The sequence below is a fragment of the Brassica oleracea genome, chromosome C2, assembly GCF_000695525.1.
Source record: "Brassica oleracea var. oleracea cultivar TO1000 chromosome C2, BOL, whole genome shotgun sequence".
In the NCBI taxonomy this organism is placed as follows: Eukaryota; Viridiplantae; Streptophyta; class Magnoliopsida; order Brassicales; family Brassicaceae; genus Brassica; species Brassica oleracea.
Window position 1 is genome coordinate 3,844,379 of NC_027749.1, and position 21,908 is coordinate 3,866,286.

The following is a 21,908-nucleotide window of genomic DNA, read 5'->3' on the forward strand; positions in this document are numbered from 1 at the left end:
ATTATATAATACTAGAGAACATTATATTAACCTAAAATATAAAAAAATATGTATTCTTTCTTTAAATAAAAGCTACGGAATTACCTAATATGATTTACATATATATGGCAATTAATGATTATGAATAATAAAGATTTGATAACAATTTTTGCATCCTTCTTCATTTTGTTTAATTTTATATTATTTAAAAAAATAAACAATCACAGTAACCATATAATAAAAAAATTAGATTTTTTCTTATATGTTATATTTTGAATTTTTTTTAAATGACTTTAAATTACAAAAATGAGGAAACCTTATATGTTATATTTTATTTTAAAAACGACTTTAAAATACAAAAATGAAGACACCTTATATGTTATATTTTTCATATATGTTAGATTTTTTCTTATATGTTATACTTTAATTTTTTTTAAACGACTTTAAATTACAAAAATGTAAGTTTTCCTTAAGTATACGACTAAAAACATTAAAATGACATGTATCAATTCAATGGTTGATTTGAATGCTTTCAAAATCATATGGAAGATAAAAGTCAAAATAATTTAACTGTGAAAACAATACTGTTCATTTTTTTTCATGAATGTGTTCGATGGAAAAAATAAGGTTTTTATGTCATAATTTGTTTAATATCCACTAGAGAAACATTATATTAATCTAAAATATAAGAAGTGTATATTCTTTTCCTAAATAAAAGTGACGGAATTACCTAATATGATTTACAATATGACAATTAATGATTATGAATAATAAAGATTTGATAACAATTTTTGCATCCTTCTTCATTTTGTTTAATTTTATATTATTTAAAAAAATAAACAATCACAGTAACCATATAATAAAAAAATTAGATTTTTTCTTATATGTTATATTTTGAATTTTTTTTAAATGACTTTAAATTACAAAAATGAGGAAACCTTATATGTTATATTTTTCTTTGAAGCGACTTTAAAATACAAAAATGAAATTTCTTATATGTTAGAATTTTCTTATATATAATATTTTGAATTTTTTTAAAACGACTTTAAATTACAAAAATGCAAGTTTTCCTTAAGTATACGACTAAAAACATTAAAATGACATGTATCAATTCGATGGTTGATTTTAAAGCTTTCAAAACCATATGGAAGATAAAAGTAAAAATAATTCAACTGTGAAAACAATATTGTTCACTTTTTTTCAATAATGTTTTCGATGAAAAAATAAGGTTTTTATGTCATAATTTCTTTAATGTCCAATCCGATCAACCCATGATGTATTAATTATAGTTTTGTTCCATAATTTTTAATAAAAATTAATCCGATCCATCAGAAAGAAATTATATAATAACAACAAAAAATATTGTATATGTATAAATAAAATGATCAAATATATAAAAAAAATTATCGATAATATATACAAATAAACTCACTCTGCGCAAGGCGCAGGTCTTATACTAGAAATATAGTAATTACATCTATATTATTAAAAGAGAAGTACCCATTAAAAATACTCTTAAGTTTTCTAACTTATTTACACTTCCATGCCACTGAGAATTAAATTAAACTATCTATTTTAATGCTTATCTTTTCGAGTTAAATTAATGAGTTTTTTTAATCAAATTTAAACTTAATGTATTAAATGAACCTACCTATTTTAATGCTTGTCTTTTCTGATAAATGAATGAGTTTTTCTTAATCAAATTTAAACTTAATGTCATTAAATGAACCTAAAAATACATCATATTTAACGTAGCTTATTACGGACGAGTACGTCCCAATAATGAACTTGAATTTTATTTTTACGAAAACGTGAATCACTTGACTTATGTAATATTTAAAATATATTAACTACAATATAACAAATGCATATAACCTACCTATGGTTTAGTTTGAAATGATCATGCTCAAGTTTGATATAGTCAACTTACATCATATATCGATCGATGTACAATATTCAAACCACCTATAGCTTTCGTTTTCTTTATAGGATGTATCAACAAACCAATCATATTGATTTTCTAAGCTTTATAAAAAAACAAATCAATAAATACAAACTCAAAATCCAATATCTTCTATTAATCAAAACAAAATATCTTCAATGTCGTATCTTTAATGTACCTATTAAATATAGAAACTATAACCATAATTACATTAATTATAAGAATAGATTTGATTCCAAAAAATTGATCTATTACTTCAGTAATTGATTTGCTTGCAGAAGATGAAACAATAAATTTAAAATTTATAAGAATATAAAGATATAGAGATTCCAACCAATTGCCTATATTTGCGTATGATTTTCGCATAATAAGCTTCAAATTGAACATTGAAAAAGATAGAGAATTTTTTTTTTAATCTTTTACCGACACAGAACTTAAACAAAACGAATTTTTTTTGTTACACTTCCCGGAAAAAAACGGTTACAACATGGGCTTTCATAATATGGCATTTTAACATATTAATGTTAAGAACATTTAATAATGAATCTTTTATGCCATACTAAGTCATAATATAATATTTCTTCATATTTTACATTAATAACCATTGTTTTTATATATCGTCTACAATTCTCTAATTACGTCTATTTGTTTAATTTTTTATATGATATCGAATATTCGTCATAAATGGATGGTTTAAGATGCCAAAAAAATTATTTACTTGGTGAATATAATACATCAAATATTACAAATACATCATTTAGTTAAATAAATAAACAAAAACTGAAAATTCATACCCGCGCGCAGGGTATAGTTGTGATTGATGACATTAATAATGTTTCGTATATACGCATTGTAAACTTAAAAATTGTTTCTTTAACAAGTTTTAGTTTTTATATAATCCCCTATATATTAATTGAGAAACATTTTAAAAGTTATAACCTCAACTTTATATTAATTAAAAAAGAGTCTTGCTTAAGTGTCACTTAATTAGAATGTCAATTTTGCTTACGGCTTGAGAATCAATTAAGAATTTTGTTAGTCCAAAATTAAATTGTTAGAGATTGTTATATTATAAAGTATGTTCATAATGGATTATTTATTTATCAAATTGAAATTTATTATATATTATTTCCTTAAATAAAACCTAAGGAATTACCTAATGTGATTAAAATATATATGACAATTAATAATTTTAAATAATAAGGATTTACTAACAATCTAATTACTTTTTATCATTATTGTTTAATTATTTATTATTAAAGTAAATTACACATTAATCATATAATAAAAATTTAGATTTTTTTTTTGTATTTGTTGTATTTTGAATTTTTCAAAACGAGTATAAATTGGTAAAACTGTTAAAAGTCTCACATAAATTTTTGTGATCAAAGTTTTAATTTTTTTCTATAATAAGATATAATGATTATAAAATCATATGAATAAATAATTTTATTTAATATGTGTTTATGTTAATATGTATTCCATATCATTTAAATTAAATTATACATCATATGAAAATACATACTTATATTTTGATATTTGCATTGAATATATATTGAAAAGTTAATATTTTAATTTTAAAATCTTCATTGTTTTATTTAAATGATTATAAATTGTTGAAACCACTAAACATTCCACATTAAAAAAATTCGTTAGTGTTAAATTTTGTTACACAAATATGCAAATAATCAAAAAATCATATAATCATATGAGTATATGAGTAGAAACCTTATTTAATAAATATTCATATTAAAACTATACTATATATCTATGTTAATATCATTTAAATTTAATTATATATCATATACAATATATAAGATTAATTGTTTTGATTTATTTACCCTAAAATTGCAAATAAATAAGAGTAGCCGTTTGATTTATATGTGTACACCAATTTATTATATAATATTAACTGATTTATTAGTTATTTGATACATAATTATTATTTTCTTATTTCATAATATGCAAAATACGCAAAAGTAATAAATATAAAATATTTCTTCTGCACAAGACGCAGATCTTAATCTAAGTATATATCCTTTTAATAATTTTAAATCTTAAACATTTTTTAAATCTCATGTCAAAACAAAAGATTGAAATGAGAATAAACTCAAAAATTAATAATTATATCGAGCAATAATCAAAATGAAAAAACGACACAAAAAGGAAAAAATATTGAAGATAGATAGTATTGGCACGTGAACGTAAACTTCTCATAACCATAATTAACTTTTAAATTGGTAAATAATGATATAACACCAATATCATTGTAACCAAATAGTAGGCCTGAGATTTCCGGCCTAAACGTTAGGTGAGATTTTTCGGCCCAAACGTTAGGTTCCTATGCGATAAATGATTTTTTGACCTAAAATATTTTTAAAAATGGTATCAGCTCATCAGTAAACAAATTATGTAATTAACAAAAAAAATTAAAATTGTTTAAGGGCCAAAAATGTTAACTCGATCAACAATATAAATTTTATTTTTCCATATGATATTTCTTAAATAACTTTCATATAAATTTACCATGCGCAAGGCGCATGTCTTATCCTAATTTTAAAATTAATAAATTAATTTGTGCCTTTTTGTCGTCAAATAAATTTGTGTTAAAAACTCGCAATATCAACTTTCATTCCACAATTTAGAATTTGGTATACCTCTTGATTAAGGGTGGGCGTTCGGATACCCATTCGGGTTCGGTTCGGGTCTATTCGGGTTTTGGGTTTTCAGGGCCAAAGATTTCAGCCCCATTCGGATATTTCTAAATTACGGTTCGGGTTCGGTTCGGATCTTTGCGGGTATAGAAATCAATTTCGGATACATTCAGGTACCCGAAATACTTCGTTTAGATCGGGTTCGGTTCCGGTTCTTTAGATACCAAAATTTTGAACCCGTTCGGATATTTAATCAATTTCGGATCGGGTTCGGTACTACTTTTTCGGATCGGGTTCGGTACTACTTTTTTGGATCGGGTTCGGTTCGGTTCTTCGGATTCGGATATTTTGCCCAGCCCTACTCTTGATCCAAGGAAAAAAAGGAAGTAGTAAATTTTTGAAATTTATAACGTTATTTAAACAATTAAAAGAGATTGAAAAAAGAGAAGAAAAAAAAGGATTTTTGTTGGATCATAAAATCCACTAAAGGGCCTGACCGGTTCAAATACAGCGGTTGCGGGAGTTTGCAGATGCAGTTAATTGCGTTTTGATATTAATAATGTTCCGTATACGCATTGTAAAGTAAAAAAAAATGTTTCTTTGACAAGTTCTAGTATTTTTTTTTAAATACAGTTTTTAAATAAATTACTTTGTGTTTTTTGCTGTCAAATTAATTTGTGTTAAAAACTCGTAATATCTACTTTCACTCCACAATTTAGAATTTGGTATACCTCTTGATCCAAGAAGAAAAAGGAAGTAAATTTCTAACGTTATTTAGAGCATCAATAACGTGTTTCTTAAGGCTGGCCCTTCCAAAAAAAAATAATTTAAAATCATGCTGGACGCACCATTATTTAAGACCTGCTTCTTCTACCTCTTCCGAAGAGTAAGAGGTGAGTTTGTGAGGGTTTTGCCACTTTTCGCGGATCCCACTGACACGTGGCTGTCCGCGATTGGTTTATTTTTAAATTTTTTTTTTAAAAATCGGGCAAAACAAAAAAATAATTAAAAAAAAAATTTAGAACCGACCCCTTGCGTTAATGCTGCTCTTAAACAATTAAAAGAGATTGAAAAATAATAATAAAAGATTTTGTTGGATCCTAAAATCCACTGAGAAATAGTGCATACGCATTATACGAAGCAATGAAAAAAAGAAAGTTTTGTTGACATAACTTAAGCTTGAAGTTATCTTGTTGTTATCCTAATGAGGTTAGGATTTGAATATCTTGGTTTATAATTATCTAGTTAAGTTTATCCTAATGAGTTTAGGAAACTATGAGTTGTTATATAAGGAGCTATCATGATGTGATAGAACTTAACGTGTTGAGAGCTTTTAGTTTTTGAGACTTTCTAAAGGCAATAAAGAGTTCTTGAGTTTGAGATTATTGAGTTTGATTGTTGAGCTACGTTCATATCTTTGGTTTCAATAATTGGTATCAGAGCATTAATATTGAAATCAAAAACGTTCGAGAAGAGAAGATAAACATGGCGGATCTGTCGATAACTCCTTTCAAATCTAAAGAGAATGGTTCCTCGGCAATCAAATGTCCGATGCTCACCACCACCAACTACACGGTCTGGAGTATGCGTATGAACGTTCTACTCAAAGTGCATAAGGTTTGGGAAGCAATCGATCCAGGTGGTGATGATGGAGACAAAAGCGATATGGCTCGAGCTTTCTTGTTTCAATCTATCCCTGAAAGTTTGGTTCTTCAAGTTGTTTGGTTCTTCAAGTTGGTACTTTAGCAACAGCAAAGGAAGTTTGGGATGCGATTAAAGCAAGGAATGTAGGAGCTGATAGGGTCCGAGAGGCAAGGTTACAGACGCTTATGGATGAGTTCAATAGGATGAAGATGAAGGACACAGAAACCATAGATGAGTTTTCTGGTAAAATTTCTGAGATATCCTCCAAATCAGCAGCATTAGGCGAGATTCTTGATGAACCGAAGCTGGTTAAAAAATTCCTCAGCAGTCTTCCAAAGAGGAAATACATACATATTGTAGCTGCGCTTGAGCAAGTGCTTGACCTCAACACTACAGGCTTTGAGGATATTGTGGGAAGGTTAAAGGCTTATGAAGAACGAGTTCAGGATGATGATCAACAAGATGATCAAGGGAAGCTTCTATATACTAATACTGATCCTAAAGGACAACAAGAAGGTTATGGCAGAGGAAGAGGCCAAGGTGGTCGCTATAACAACAGAGGACGTGGAAGAGGACGATATAACGGTCGAACTAACTGGAGACAAGCAGGTGATTGGACGCAAGGGAGAGATGCATCCAGAGTTGTTTGCTTCCGCTGTGATAAAACAGGGCATAACGTCTATGACTGTCCTGGACGAGTACTTAAGCTGCAGGAAGCACAGGAAGCTGAGAATGACAGCACACATGAGGCTGAAGATCTGATGGTTCATGAACTGATCTATCTTAACGAAGAAAAGGTAGTACCAAGTAGGTTTGAGACCCAATCTGGTGCGGATAATATTTGGTACCTAGACAATGGAGCTAGCAATCATATGACCGGGAATCGAGAATATTTCACAAGTCTGGATGAGTCTATTACTGGAAAGGTGCGCTTTGGAGATGACTCAAGGATTGACATCAGAGGCAAGGGGTCGATTTTGTTCATTACTAGAGACAGAAAGCGGAAGGTCTTGGCCGATGTGTATCATATACCAGAACTGAAGAGTAACATAATCAGTCTTGGTCAAGCAACAGAGTCTGGCTGTGAAGTTAAGATGAGAGATGAGTACCTAACACTCCGTGATCGAGAGGGAAACGTGTTACTTAAATCAGTAAGATCAAAAAATCGTTTATACAAGGTCACAATGGAGGTTGAAGGAACAGAGTGCCTCCAACTTGAGAAGGTAAGTGACTCGGCTCTATGGCACGGAAGGCTTGGGCACATTGGTGTGGATGTTATGAAGGTAATGATAAACAAGGAGATGATCACTGGTATACCAAAGATAAGTGTAGAGAAAGAAACGTGTGCCTCCTGTCTTATGGGAAAGCAAACAAGAGCGTCTTTTCCTAAAGTTAGCCCCTACCGTGCCACAAAAGTTCTAGAGTTACTTCATGGTGATCTATGTGGACCAATCTCACCATCAACAGCCGGAGGAAGCAAATATATTTTTGTTTTGATTGATGATCATTCAAGATACATGTGGTCAATTTTGCTGAGTGAAAAAAGTGAGGCTCTTGAGCACTTCAAGAAGTTCAAGCAACTCGTTGAAAGAGAAACCGGAGCTACCATTCAAATATTACGTACTGACAGAGGTGGAGAGTTCATGTCTCGAGAGTTCAAAGAGTTTTGTGACACGCATGGGATTAAACGACATATGACCGCGCCATATTCTCCACAACAGAATGGCGTAGCTGAGAGACGCAACAGGACATTAATGGAGATGACCAGAAGTATCATGAAAGCTATGAATGTGCCACACTACTTATGGGGAGAAGCTGTGAGACACTCCACCTACCTGATCAATAGGGTCGCTACTCGAACGCTGAAGGATCAATGTCCATATGAGTGTCTCAAGAAGAAGAAGCCTAACATGGGGCACCTACGTATATTTGGCTGTGTATGTTATGCTAAACGTGACACTCATCTCCTTAAGAAGCTGGATGATAGGTCTAGAGAGCTAGTACATCTCGGGGTTGAACCAGGCACAAAGGCATACAGGTTATATGATCCAAGGAGTCGCAAGATAGTAGTCAGTCGCGATGTTGTTTTTGATGAAAGCAAGGTTTGGAGTTGGGATAAAATTGAGAAGAAATCTTCTGGAGTAACGTGTGAGATCACGTTACCAACTCATAAAGAGGTAACAGTCGCTGAATCTGAGACTGGAGATAGTGAAGCTGAACAAGATGAAGAAGATAGTGACAGTGGGGATGAGGAGAGCGATAGCCCAATACCTAGAAGATCAACAAGAGTTATCACACGGCCGGGTTACTTGGATGATTACGTCCTAAAAATAGAAGTGGACGAGACTGAGAGACTTCTATTACTCATCAATGAGGAACCATGGGACTGGAACGAGGCGAAGCATGAGAAAGTTTGGAGAGAATCTTGTGAAGATGAGATAGCTTCTATAAAGAAGAACAAGACATGGACACTGGTTGAGCTTCCTGCTGGATGTAAAGCTATTGGATTGAAGTGGGTCTTTAAAGTAAAGCGCAATGTGGATGGAAGTATAAGTAAGTACAAAGCAAGACTTGTAGCTAAAGGCTACGTACAACGTCATGGTATTGACTACGAAGAAGTGTTTGCCCCTGTCGCAAGGATAGAGACTGTCCGAGTTATCATTGCATTGGCGGCATCCAATGGATGGGAAGTTCACCATCTAGATGTGAAGACAGCATTCTTGCATGGAGATTTGGCTGAAGAAGTATATGTGTCTCAACCTGATGGTTTCAAGAAAAGAGGAAGCGAAGATAAGGTGTACAAGCTTCATAAAGCTCTCTATGGTCTAAAACAAGCTCCAAGAGCTTGGAACACAAGCTCATCAAACTGAAGTCAATTCTTAAAGAGTTAAACTTCAGTAAGTGTTCTAAGGAACCATCGCTTTTCAAGAAAAGAACGAATGGGCGTGAGTTGTTAGTTGCTGTTTACGTAGATGATCTTTTGGTAACTGGATCTTGCGTGGAGATCATACGAGAGTTTAAAACAGAGATGGCGGCAAAATTTGAAATGACTGATCTTGGCAAGCTTACCTACTACTTAGGGATCGAAGTGATACAGTCTGAGCTTGGCATTGTTTTGAAGCAAGAACGATATGCGTTAAAGATCTTAGAAGAGGCAGGGATGAATGAGTGTAATGCAGTCCAAATCCCGATGGACTCAGGCGTAAAACTATCTAAGGCAGAAGAAGAAGAAGACGTCAACGAGACAGAGTTTAGGAAGAACGTTGGGTGTCTTAGGTATTTGATTCATACACGTCCTGATCTTGCCTACAGTGTAGGGGTTCTGAGCAGATATATGCATAATCCTAAGGTCTCACACTCAGTAGCGTTAAAACAAGTGCCGAGATACGTTCGAGGAAGTTGTTCTCTTGGTTTGTTTTATAGAAAAGAGAACAAGAAATGGCTTATAGGATACAGTGATAGCAGCTACAATGTGGATCCTAATGATGGAAGAAGCACAACCGGCTTTATCTTCTACTTTAACGAGTGCCCTGTTTCCTGGTGTTCAATGAAGCAAGAGATCGTGGCTCTGTCTTCTTGCGAGGCTGAGTTCATGGCTGCGACGGAGGCAGCAAAGCAAGCTATTTGGCTTCAAGAGCTTCTAGGAGAGATTGTGGACGAGTCTAACAAAGCTATGATATTGATTGACAACAAATCCGCTATAGCCTTGACTAAGAATCCTGTGTTTCATGGTAGGAGCAAGCATATACATAAACGGTTCCATTTTATTAGAGAGTGTGTAGAGGATGGGCTGGTGACCGTGAAACATGTAGCTGGTAAGGAGCAGAAGGCTGATATCTTGACTAAGGCACTTGGGAGATGCAAGTTCAAAGAGATGAGAGGCTTCATTGGCGTTCAAGAAGTAAAGGAAGAACACTTCAAGCTTAAGGGGGAGAATGTTGACATAACTTAAGCTTGAAGTTATCTTGTTGTTATCCTAATGAGATTAGGATTTGAATATCTTGGTTTGTAGTTATCTAGTTAAGTTTATCCTAATGAGTTTAGGAAACTATGAGTTGTTATATAAGGAGCTATCATGATGTGATAGAACTTAACGTGTTGAGAGCTTTTAGTTTTTGAGACTTTCTAAAGGCAATAAAGAGTTCTTGAGTTTGATTGTTGAGCTACGTTCGTATCTTTGGTTTCAATAAGTTTGAGCTACAAATAACATTTATAAATTTCAAGTAAATAGGCTTCGTCTCTCTCTCTCTTATAATGTTCCAGAACAAATTACAAAGAGCGCTTTGGATTAACAATGTCAATATGATGATGATGACGGTGTTACAGATGACAAAATGATGATGATGACTTGAAGCGCAAACAGAAGAGAAAGTTCCTTGATCATTCAGAGAGATTCCAGTGATGATGAAGAATCATGCGGCATTGTAAGTAGTAGAAGAAGCACATATTTGAGGAAGAGGTCATTTTTATCTTTGACTAACTAATTAAAAGATTGAAAATTTATATCTGTAATTATATCTACAACAAAAGAGGTTTAATTACTTTTAGCTATATCTTAATCTTTTTTTTTTGAACAAACCACTTCATTCCCATAAATAAAAAACACAGTGTTACTCCCTAGCTAAGGGGAGGCAAACACAGCTATATCTTAATCTATTTGTACTCGTAAAGATTGAAAATTTGTGTTGTCCATATTTGTAAGTTATATGCTAAAGGGGCAATGAAACTCGAGTCCAAAACACTGTTATTCTACATTTCTAGATAGTAAATTACTAAATTTGATGAACTATCATTAACTTATTCATACGATATAATTCTTAAATATTGATGAAACACTATGTAAATCATAATAATCATTGCATAATGTAAATATTAGTTTATAGAACAACCAACGATGGATTGAGGTCACACTATATATACAGTTCGGTAGAACTCACAAAACTAAAACCAAGCAAAGCGGTTTTCACCCTATCCATAACACGACTCTCTTCCCTCACTTAATTAGTTACCCATGCACACATAAGACACACGCATGGCACGTGCATACATACATTTGAACTTGACATTGTTTAAAAAAAAATCTTTTGGATCAATCATGCGAACAAAGGAGCATGACCACACACCTTCTGATGATGTAAATCCTTCCCTTCTGTTCTTTCATATACTTTCCCAATCTTCTACTTATCGATCTCTTCTTCTGCTTTGATCTCTCTATGCTCATCATCTCCCTCTTCGTTTCCATTTTTAGGCTTCCAAATAACTAATCTGTTGAACAGAAGTCGCAACTGAAACTTTGTTTCTGGGGTAAGCTGATAAGCAGAAGTGATTTGAAGGAGAATACACTTGTGGAGGGTGTGTATATGTAGAGAAATTGTGGAGTCATGCATGCATGGTTACATTTTCAGTTAATACAATACAGTATATGTTTAAAATATTACACACTTATGATAAAACCGATAAAATGCATATTAATGACTTCATCACACCCAAGAAATTGGAATATTACTTTTTAAGTTTCGACAATCGAACAAAACTGATACAGTTATCAATTATCACATTAAGAGGATGTAAAACACAATCCCACATGTCTTTTCTCGTGTTCCACCATGCAAAGGCAATCAAACATAACTTGAACCTGGCCTTGCTTCAAAGTCTCCACTAAATTAACCATACAACTTAACATGTATGTAGTAGACATACTCCCTCCCTTTCTAAATGTAAATAGTTTTAGCAAAAAAAGTTTGTTTTACAATATAAGTAGTTTACATATTTCAATGCATCTTTTTCATTTATTGGATATTGTGTGACCAATGAAATAATGTTAAGTTTTTAATAATTGGTTGAATTAATTGGTTAAATGATATATTCTTTTAAATAACAATTTTCTAAATATTCGTGCTTTTAAGCAAAACTACTTACAATTAAAAACGGAAGGAGTATATCTTTGCTTAATTAATCACATTTCAAAATACAAAAGCATAAAATACGGGGAACTGTTTAATCAGTCATCCAGATAAAATTTATGATTTAGGGATGAAACAATATTTAATTGAATTTTCTTTTATCTGTACGAATTTGCAGCTTTTTTTTCTTTTTATGTACAAATCAAAATTATGTGGACATATTTCATCTTGATGTTACGTCGTAGGGTCATTTCTTTTTATGAGATTTTTGTTGAGAAATCAAAATCTACATTGAAATATCTCAACAGAGAAGCTGTTCTTTCTCGCTCATAGATCCTTATTTAAGGTTGAGCGTTTAATATTTTCTCTGTTGTAACAAAACGTTGTTGTTCCCTTATGGTTTAATCCATTGCAGAAGTTAAAAAAAAAATACCCTAAGAAGTATAAAAAAAAATACAACGTGCAAGAAGTATCAATATTCAAGAGTCACATTTGAATTTTCAGAAGAAAACTAACTAAGCAAACATAACTAATCCTAGTAAGTTACAACAAATTGTCGATAATAAAATGTTTTATGTTACAAAAAAATGCAATGTTATTTGAAGCAAAAAGTAAATGAACAGACAAGTCTTTTTAGAACATTTTCAGAGACGAGTCTTGAAATTGTGCTTTCTCCAAAGTTCATGTTCCCTCAGTTTTTCTGTCCACTTGAAATAAATTTATTTTATTTTTGTCAAATCCACTAGTTATAAACATTTTCCAAATACATGTAGTTATTAGACAAAATAAAATTCCCAAAAGAAAAAAGAAAGGGAGTAGCAAACGAGGATGTGGAGCGACCTACGCGACTACGCATGACTGCATGCTAACTGTCTGGCATAACCCAGACAACCTTGTTTATCTTGTCTCCTGACTAATATTGATGTGATTAATTTTCTTATGGATATTTGCTACACAATAATTATTGATTAGATGTAAGTATGTAACATTGAACTTGAACATGATTTAAGTATCATTAGACCGTATCTTTGCCTTGGACTAATCAAAGATTATGTACGTAACTGAAAATACTGTACGGTTCAACGCATCAAATACTAGTTTCGTCTTTGTAATACAAGTTTGATTAACTAATCATTGATTAGTAAACTTAATAGAGGGTGATTAGTTTCTGTTTTATGAAGCATCCGATATCTTGAATTTAGTGATTTTATAATGGACCCCTCATATATAAATATTGATACAAAATACAGCTGTTACAAAATTGAATATACTTCTCTATATGTATCAAATATATGACTTTTATTATGATCTGTTTACAGATATGTTTTATGTTTTACATTTACAGTTTTAAAGAGAAACTTAATCTTTTGTTTAGAGTTTGTTCATACAACAAAACGTTTGTATTTTCATGGGCCCTTCAGAAAACTATTGTCCATTGGTTCAACGTTTAGTTTCACAAATACAGAGAAATAAACTTACAAAGTCACTAACAGCCATTGTCTTTTTTTTTTTTTTGTTACCAACTAACATTCATTCATAACTCTAGTTTGGTGGGGGCATTAAAGCCACAACCACCTCTTGTTCATACAATTTTAAGGCATTTTTGGTCAATAAATCAGTCTCCTCATTCCTCTCTCTCGAGATCCAACCAAATACAACATCATCAAAAACACTAACAATAATGCGGATATCTTCCACAATTCCATACAGCTCCAAGGGGGGGGGTTATCACCATTGACATCCGAAATCAGCTGGCTCGAATCCGATTCAAAGACTGCTTCCTTCACTCCATGGGAGCTGTAAGTAGCTACCGCTTCCTTCAGCGCTAAACCTTCTGCAACTAGGGCTGAGGGAGTAAAACCAATCCCTTTCTTTAGCATGGTCCTCTATTCTCGCGATGTTACCGTCCACCCAAGCCCTGCATTCTTTGTGGTCTCTGACCACGCAGCGTCCGCCCGAGCTATCGTACCAAGCACACGAGACGTCTGCTCCGGGCTCTTTTGGCTACATTTAGCTTTCTTCTCCTGCGCTGAGGCCCACTCTTTTGCTGCAACTATTCCCTGCGATAGTATGTCTGCCGGAGTCCCAGCGAAGGTCTCAAAGACATACCTGTTCCATGCTTTCCACAAGCCCCATATAATCCAAGGAACAATCGGGGAGGAAGATAAACCTGTTGGGGGGAGGCACTTCTGCCCCTGGAACTCAGTCCAGTCAGCTCTCAAATCTGTCAATCCGCTATTTCCAAACCGTCCGTCAAGAGGAGCGAGATCCCACACTTCCCGAGCAAACGGACAATGGAAAATAAGATGATTGATAGATTCTGAGTTCCCGCACCGCTTACAGGCGGGGTTGATGTTTATATGTCGGACCATCAGTCTCTCTCCTACCGGGAGGATTCCCCTCAGACACTTCCACATAAACATCTTCACCTTCGGGGCCACTGCCAAATTCCAAACCGTCTTCTTCCAATCAAACTCCGGGGTAGGCTCTCCTTCTAGGATCTCATCTGTTACTTCTGCCATGGTAGTAAAATATCTTGACTTGACCGAATACTCCCATGTTCTTGTTCCTAACCATTTTAACGCATCAGGTGCTCCTTTAGTACTAGGTTGTAGATTGAGAATTATTTCTTCTTCAAACGGTAGGATAGTCTGGATTAACCTCTGTTCCGCTCGCCGGTCTCCTCTAGGATGAGATCTTTGACCATTAACTCAGTTGATTCTCTAGTTGCTGGGCCCATTGGTCGGCACAGAGCATCAAGCGTTAGCCATGCATCATCCCAGACCTTGATTGAATCCCCATTCCCTACTATCCATCCCAGATTTTTAGCCAATAAGTCCCTCCCCACCAGAATGCTTTGCCAACCATGAGAGGCTGCACTCGGCGCGGAACATGTGAGGAGGTTCCCATTGGGACAGTACTTGCTTAAGAGTATTCTCCCTAGGAGGCAGTCTGGGTTTTCCTTCAGTTGCCAGCTTATCTTGGCCAGGTAAGCATCGTTAAATGCATGTATATCCCTGATGCCCAAACCGCCATTGCTCTTTGGAAGTGTCATTTTGTTCCAAGCGATCCAAGCCATCTTCTTCTTCCCCGACTTATCGTCCCACCAGAACCGGGTGAGCGCTGATTGGATACGGTTACATAAGGATACTGGGAGTTTAAAACAGGTCATGGAGAAGGATGGTATACGTGAAAGGACACTTTGAAGCATCACCATCTTTCCTGCTGCTGATAGATATATGTTCGACCAACTACTTGCTTTTTGTTTAATCCGCTCCACAATAGCGAGAACAAGTCTTTCTTCTTTCTTCCGAAGTGCTCCGACAGTCCAAGATACTTCCCAACTCCGCCTTCCTTTTGGATTTGCAGTTCATTGTGCACCATTCTTTTCAAAGTAGCCGGGGCTTTGCATGAGAACGTGACCGAAGACTTTGCCAGGTTAATCGATTGGCCCGATGCTTTCCCGTAGCTATGCAAGATTTCTTTTAGTGCCAGCGTTGATTCTTTGTTTGCCTTGAGGAAGAACATAGTGTCATCCGCAAACAATGGTGGTTTACCCTAGGGCAGCCTCTAGCGACTTTAATCCCTTGAATTAGGCCTTCTTCTTGCGCTCTGTTACATAATCCCGAGAGAACTTCACTAGACATAATGAATATGTAGGGAGAGAGGGGGTCGCCTTGGCGAATCCCTCGGCTCGGTTTAACCTTTCCTCTAGGCGAACCGTTAATGAGGAAGGAGTATGTAACTGTCGAGATACACTGCATGATTAGACCAATCCACTGGTGGTGAAATCCGAGTCTCTCTAGAACCGCCGCGATGAAGTCCCATTCTAGTCGATCGTACGCTTTACTCATATCCGTTTTTACTGTCATCGCCACTCTTTTCTCTACTTTAGATGTCTTCAAGGTGTGTAAAACCTCATGAGTAATTAGGACGTTGTCTCCTATCAGTCTCCCTGGGACGAAAGCTGATTGGTTCTCCGATATAATCTTCCCCAACAGCGGCTGCAGCCTTCTTTGGAGTATCTTGGAATAGACCTTGTAATAAACATTACATAGCGCAATAGGCCGATAATCAGATACTCGTTGCGGGCCTTTGATCTTCGGGATCATGCACACGTGAGTGTCGTTAACTCCGAGGGGAAGGGTTCTTGATCTGAACACCGCTTGAACCTCTTCTACAAGGTCTGGCCCGATCACACTCCAATGGGTGTGGTAGAAGCTCGCCGAAAACCCATCGGGTCCTGGTGCTTTTTATCCATTTATAGCAAACATTGCTTCTTTCACCTCCAAGGCCGTCGGTATTGCTATAAGGCCCGCATTATCTTCATCCGAGATCAGGGGTTGGAGGGCGTCTGTCACCGTACTAGTTCACTCTCCCTATTCCGAGGTGAACAGCTCTTTGAAGTACTCCTCTACTATCTTCGCTATCTCAGCCTCTTTATATACCATCACCCTTGCGCTATCTTCTAGTACTGTTAGAGCATTAGCCCTTTTCCGATTCTTTGTTGTGGCATGAAAAAACCCAGAATTTCTATCTCCTTAACTGAGCCACAACAGACGGCTTCTTTGCTTCCAAAAAGCCTCCTCCGCCAGATAGGCGTCATTAAGTTTATCACCAATTTCCTTGATAAGGGCCGTGTCATTTAGCGGGCTAGTCAGGGCTGCCTCCAGTTCTTGCTTTCTTTGCTTAATAAGGACCTTGCTGTTCTGTTGTTCGAGCTTATTCCACTCTGATAATGCTCTTCTTGTAGCCGCTAGTCTCTCAGATACCTTTGGCCGGTCTAAGCTAGCCCATGACTCCAGAACCACTTTGATTGCCTCTTCATTCGTGTTGAGCCTTCTGTCATGCCGAAAGAGGCCTTTCCTTTTCATAATAGTTGGGTCAAGGCAAGAGACGAGTGGCTTGTGATCCGAGCCTTCATACTCCAGGTAGTGGCAGCGAGCCGATGGGTAATTCTCCGCCCAAGAGCTGTTGGCCACAACTCTATCCAGTATACATCGCACCAAATGAGTACCCCTTTGGCCTCGCCAAGACAATGGGTCACCTGAATGGTGGAGATCATACAGGTCGCCTTCAGAAAAGAAGGTTCGCAAGTCTGAAAAGGAGCCCTCTGGCCTTCCGGGCCCCCTACCTTCTCTTCACTACGCAGTAAGTCATTAAAATCCACCGTAAGGAACCACGGTGCATCTCGTGATTCTGCTGATGCCAAGAGGTGGTTCCACAACAGGTTCCTTTGGCCTCTGTCCGTACTGCCATATACAAAACTTGCATATAATAATTTTCCTTCGTATTCAATACTCGTATCGATTACATCAGTATTATGATAGAGCACTTGTAACTTTATTTCTTGCTTCCAAAGTAACGCAAGACCCCCCGCTCTGTGGCCTGTGGGAGTTACCAAGAAATGCTCATCATACCCAAGCTGATCACATTTTTGAAGTACGAAGTCATCGGGATTTTTAGTCTCAATAAAGAAACAGATGTCGGGTCGGTAGGTCTTCGTTATTTCCTTGAGACGACGAACTGTCTTGGGATTCCCTAACCCTTGACAGTTCCAGCTCACCATCTTTAAGGACCGGGAGCGGATGGGATCCGAAAATCCATCCTCTTCCTCGAAGTGCTTGGGATCATGTTACAGAGTGGCATATTTTCTGAGCTTGTCGTTGAACCTCCTGGTTGATTCTTCCCTTTAGACGGACCCACCCCAGATTTGGCTTTCGTAGCTTTAGTAGACCGCCTTATTGGGGATGGTTTGCCAGCAGGCACCCTTCTTATTTTACTACTAGCAGCTGCAGCTAATGAGGGCTTAGCCCCTGATGACACGTTTCCTTTTCTTGGTCCTGGGGGTCATCCCGGCTTCCTTTTAACTGTCGAACCCGTGGTTGTGGGTGGTAGTACAGTCTCAGGGGGGTAATCTAGCCTCAACGAGGCTGGTAATCTCTCCGCATTAACTATATCTCCATTAGGAGGAATGGTCCTCTGAACTGGTTCCTGGACTAGGGGGCACGGTCCCAGTCTTGGAGATGTGGGGATGCGCTCATGAGATTCCGGAAGTGAAAGACGTTAAACTGCCGGAATTCTTTCTGGAGTATCAGTTATTTCTATCCGACCATGCTTTTCTGCACTCAGATGCATGGCTGCTTGAACCATATTGGTCGTCGTTTCCTCCATTTCGCCTAGGTCCTCCGCAAGTCTCATTCTTTCCTCCCGCGCTTCCCTTTCAGATGGGTCAGCCACTCTAGTATACTGTACCATAGCATCATGAACCTCTTTTCGTGCCTGCTGTAGATCTCCAGTTGGGAGAGAGGGCACAGGTTCAGGTAAGGGAATCCCATTTTCAAAATTTCTAGATTGGGACCTCACAGAGCTCAGCTCATTGTCAATATCAGCCCCTGGGTTTCTTACTACTGCTCTGTAATAGCTTATACTTTGAGATGACGCTTGTCTTTTTTGTAGAACAGAGGTGCTCATGCGTGCATTGTAGCGCTCCTCAGGGTAGCGAGAGCGTTCCCTAGCCTGACTGGCTCTCCTGTCCTCTTCCTTCTCCTTCCATGTCTTAGGTTGCAGTTTATACTGCCGTCGGCCCTGCAGTTCTTGATCATAGTGGGACCGTCGCTCACGATATTCTGCTCCATTCGAGGCCGAGAAATGGTAGATTGTATTATCTCGTGGTGACTGCTCCCTAGCTTCGCGACCTTCTCTGACTGAGGTTTGGGAGGCTTGCTTACTACGATCCGCCTCCTGAGACGCTCTGAGTAAACGTTTCTTTGCCTTTTCTTCCAAACAATCATGAATATCATGATCCAGCCTCAAGCAAGTTGTACAATGCCTCTCCAGTCTCTCATAGACTAAGCTTGCCGTCACTTCCTCTCCATTGGGATACTCTATTACTGTGGAGGTGATTAGTGGAAGGAGGCCGTTGACATGGGCCCGCATGCGCATGGTCAGAGGAGTGATTTCAGCTTTCTCAAAGATCCCTATATCATTTCCAATACTCGTCGCTATTCCTTCAGACCAGAGGTGTATGGGGATTCCTTGGATTTTTATCCAGAAGGGGACTAAGGACGGAAATGCTTTCGACAGCGTTGGCTCTCATCTTTGGACTATAACCATCCATCTAGCAAAATGGTATGGTCTTTTCTCCAACACTTGGAGTAGATCTTCCTCCCTTTCAAATTGGAATTGAAAGAGACCATTACCCAGGTCTGCCCCCACAGGTTTCACATCGATCAGACTTCCAGAGGTCCGAGAAGAAAGAAAGGAGGGGCCAGATCTTCTGAACCGAGCGATTAGTGACTCTCCCTATTAGCGTTAGGGAGCACTTGTTGATAAGCTCAGTGTTCTTCGGGAGTTCAGCTCGAACCCGAGCCGTACGAGGCGCCTGATAGTCCTCTGTACAGATTTGTTTCCCCTTATCAGCTATAGATATCCTTCTCTGCATTCTCGCTGCTGAGTTCGGAAATAACTTATTGGTTAAGATTTCAATAGGCGGGCTGATTGCTTCTTAGATCCAGCCGTGAACTTCAAACAATGTCTCAACCTACTGATACTAAAATCGCAAGCAGCAAAAAGGACAGGAACCCCTGTATCATAAGCTTCGGTTACAACTGGTTTTGTCTTCAAGGGGCGGTAGGAGACAGACAGTCTGCATAAGGACTAGCTCCGGTAACCAGGCTGGCGAGGGCGAACGGCGGCGGTCCCTCCGACATCGGGTCGGGGGAAGAACCCGGGGGATAAAGGCCAAGGCTTTGGATGGACCGCTGAATAACTCTAAAACCGGTAAAAATTTGAAAATACAGAAGGATAATCAGAGGAATTAATCCATAACCGGTAAAGAGACTGGCGGGTAAAAGGAGTATTGCTTTACGCAAAAAGGATAATGTCTTTTCTCGGAAAGCTCGTCTGGGAGAGAATTTTCTCACTACATTTACAGGGAAGTTGCTTAGAAGGTTTAAATTCCATCCCATTGTCTAATCTCACAATACCACTAGTTCATTGACCCATTGGGTTCCCTAGTCATGCTATCAATACTCAAATTCTAATCTACAAGACTACAACACGCCTCTATGTGGCTATTGATGATCTTTTACTTATTGGCCTTTGTGGCCAAACTTTTTTTGTTTGGACTTATTTTTTGTTTATAATAAACCACGGTGTTAAAAGCGCGAACAAAAATCGTTGGGTTAAAAAAAAAATACTTGGGGAAACACCGTGGTTTATGAGTTACTATCATAATGTACAGTTAAAAAAGAAACTGGCATGATTAATAATGCAAACTACCAAAAAATCGGCTCAAATTTGAATTTTGTGGATAAACGTTTTTTGAGATGAACAGAAAACTAGACAAAGAGATACTTATAAATGACAATAACAATGTGATATTTGATATTTCGAAATGAATAATAAGAAAAATGAAAAATAACATCTGCAAAAAAATAAGAAAAAAAGAAGAGACAAATATTATACTATTAATGAATCATTTTTTTCCATATTTCACCTGTCACCAGTGATGCCTACATTTGCATGCCTCTTCTGCTCCCACCACAATCATTAGTTTCTATTGTGGCCCCCTCGTTTAAGTTGTTTAACCGGTTCAATCGGAATAGCTTTACTCGGTCGTTATTTTTATATCCTAAAACCAAAGTTTTTCAAACAGCTCTTGCACATATCAACCACGGATTGATATATATCTACAACATGCCAGTACTCTGAACGTTTGATTGCTTTAATCTATATGTTGAAATTTGAGTTGTAATTTGGTTTTGGTTGTTACAAAAAAAAATGGTTTTGGTTTGATACAAACTAAATTTAGTGCATAGACAAACTAAATTTAACAGGTAGATAGTTTAGTTCAGTTTCAACTTATTTTGTTTTTAGATTTGAATTTATTGAAATTATTTCTTCTTGGCTCGAACACTCTCAAGATGTCTTAAAGTCCGAAGGATTTCCCAAGTCTAAATTTCATATTCGATATTTTCATACGTTTATAACATTTATGATGAAAAATATATTAAAAAGCATATGATAAAAGTTCTATTCGGATTAAGCATTCATATATTTATGATCCAAGAGATTCACTTATTCTCGGAAGAGTAAATAAATAGTTGATAGTTCGTCATCTTCATCACATGTACAACTATGATGAATGTGACGTTCACATGGACATGGATATTGATATGTGTACGACCACAGAACCACTATTTATAGAGTCCACTCGATCACTCATCAATTAATTTGCTCGCTATAACCAAACAAAAGATGACCATGTTATTGAAGACAACTCTACTGTATACACACAAACACCATTATTATAATTTCTACATTTTAAATAATCAAAATATACCATATTATATGTAACTCCATGTCACCCTATCCATTCTTCACATTCTTCCAACCCCTCACCATGTGCCAGCATCTCTCCTTTGGTCCATCCCAATCAGACGTTGGCCAACAAGATTTTTCGTTGGTCCATCATTCTTTTAAAAACTGACTATTTCACACACACATATACATATATGGGATTACTCTATGTTTATTTCATTATTTTGTAGACAGAAATGCAGTCAAAAAGAAATTAAGTTTCTTATAAATTGTTATGAAAGTACTAGTTTGCAACTACTTGATATTGTAAAACATTTATAGTTAGTGATAAATTAATGAACCGTTTTTAAGAAAACAACCTAGATGTGGTATTAAATCACTTAAGATAAGAGAAAATATGTGTGGGTGTTTGATTAAGAAAAACACTCTGGACTACGACAACGTAAACTAGTTAGCTTAACT

At 36.4% G+C, this 21,908-nt stretch overlaps 2 protein-coding genes across 2 annotated transcripts; both read right to left on the reverse strand.

The window, feature by feature from the left end:
• Window positions 1–11,308: 11,308 nt before the first annotated feature.
• Window positions 11,309–11,461, reverse strand: LOC106326683. Its single transcript, XM_013764597.1, has one exon. The coding sequence runs from the start codon at window positions 11,459–11,461 to the stop codon at window positions 11,309–11,311; it is 153 nt and encodes a 50-aa protein (XP_013620051.1).
• A 3,317-nt stretch (window positions 11,462–14,778) lies between these two features.
• On the reverse strand, window positions 14,779–15,339 carry LOC106323196 (uncharacterized mitochondrial protein AtMg00310-like). The gene has a single exon (XM_013761350.1). The coding sequence runs from the start codon at window positions 15,337–15,339 to the stop codon at window positions 14,779–14,781; it is 561 nt and encodes a 186-aa protein (XP_013616804.1).
• Window positions 15,340–21,908: the final 6,569 nt, after the last annotated feature.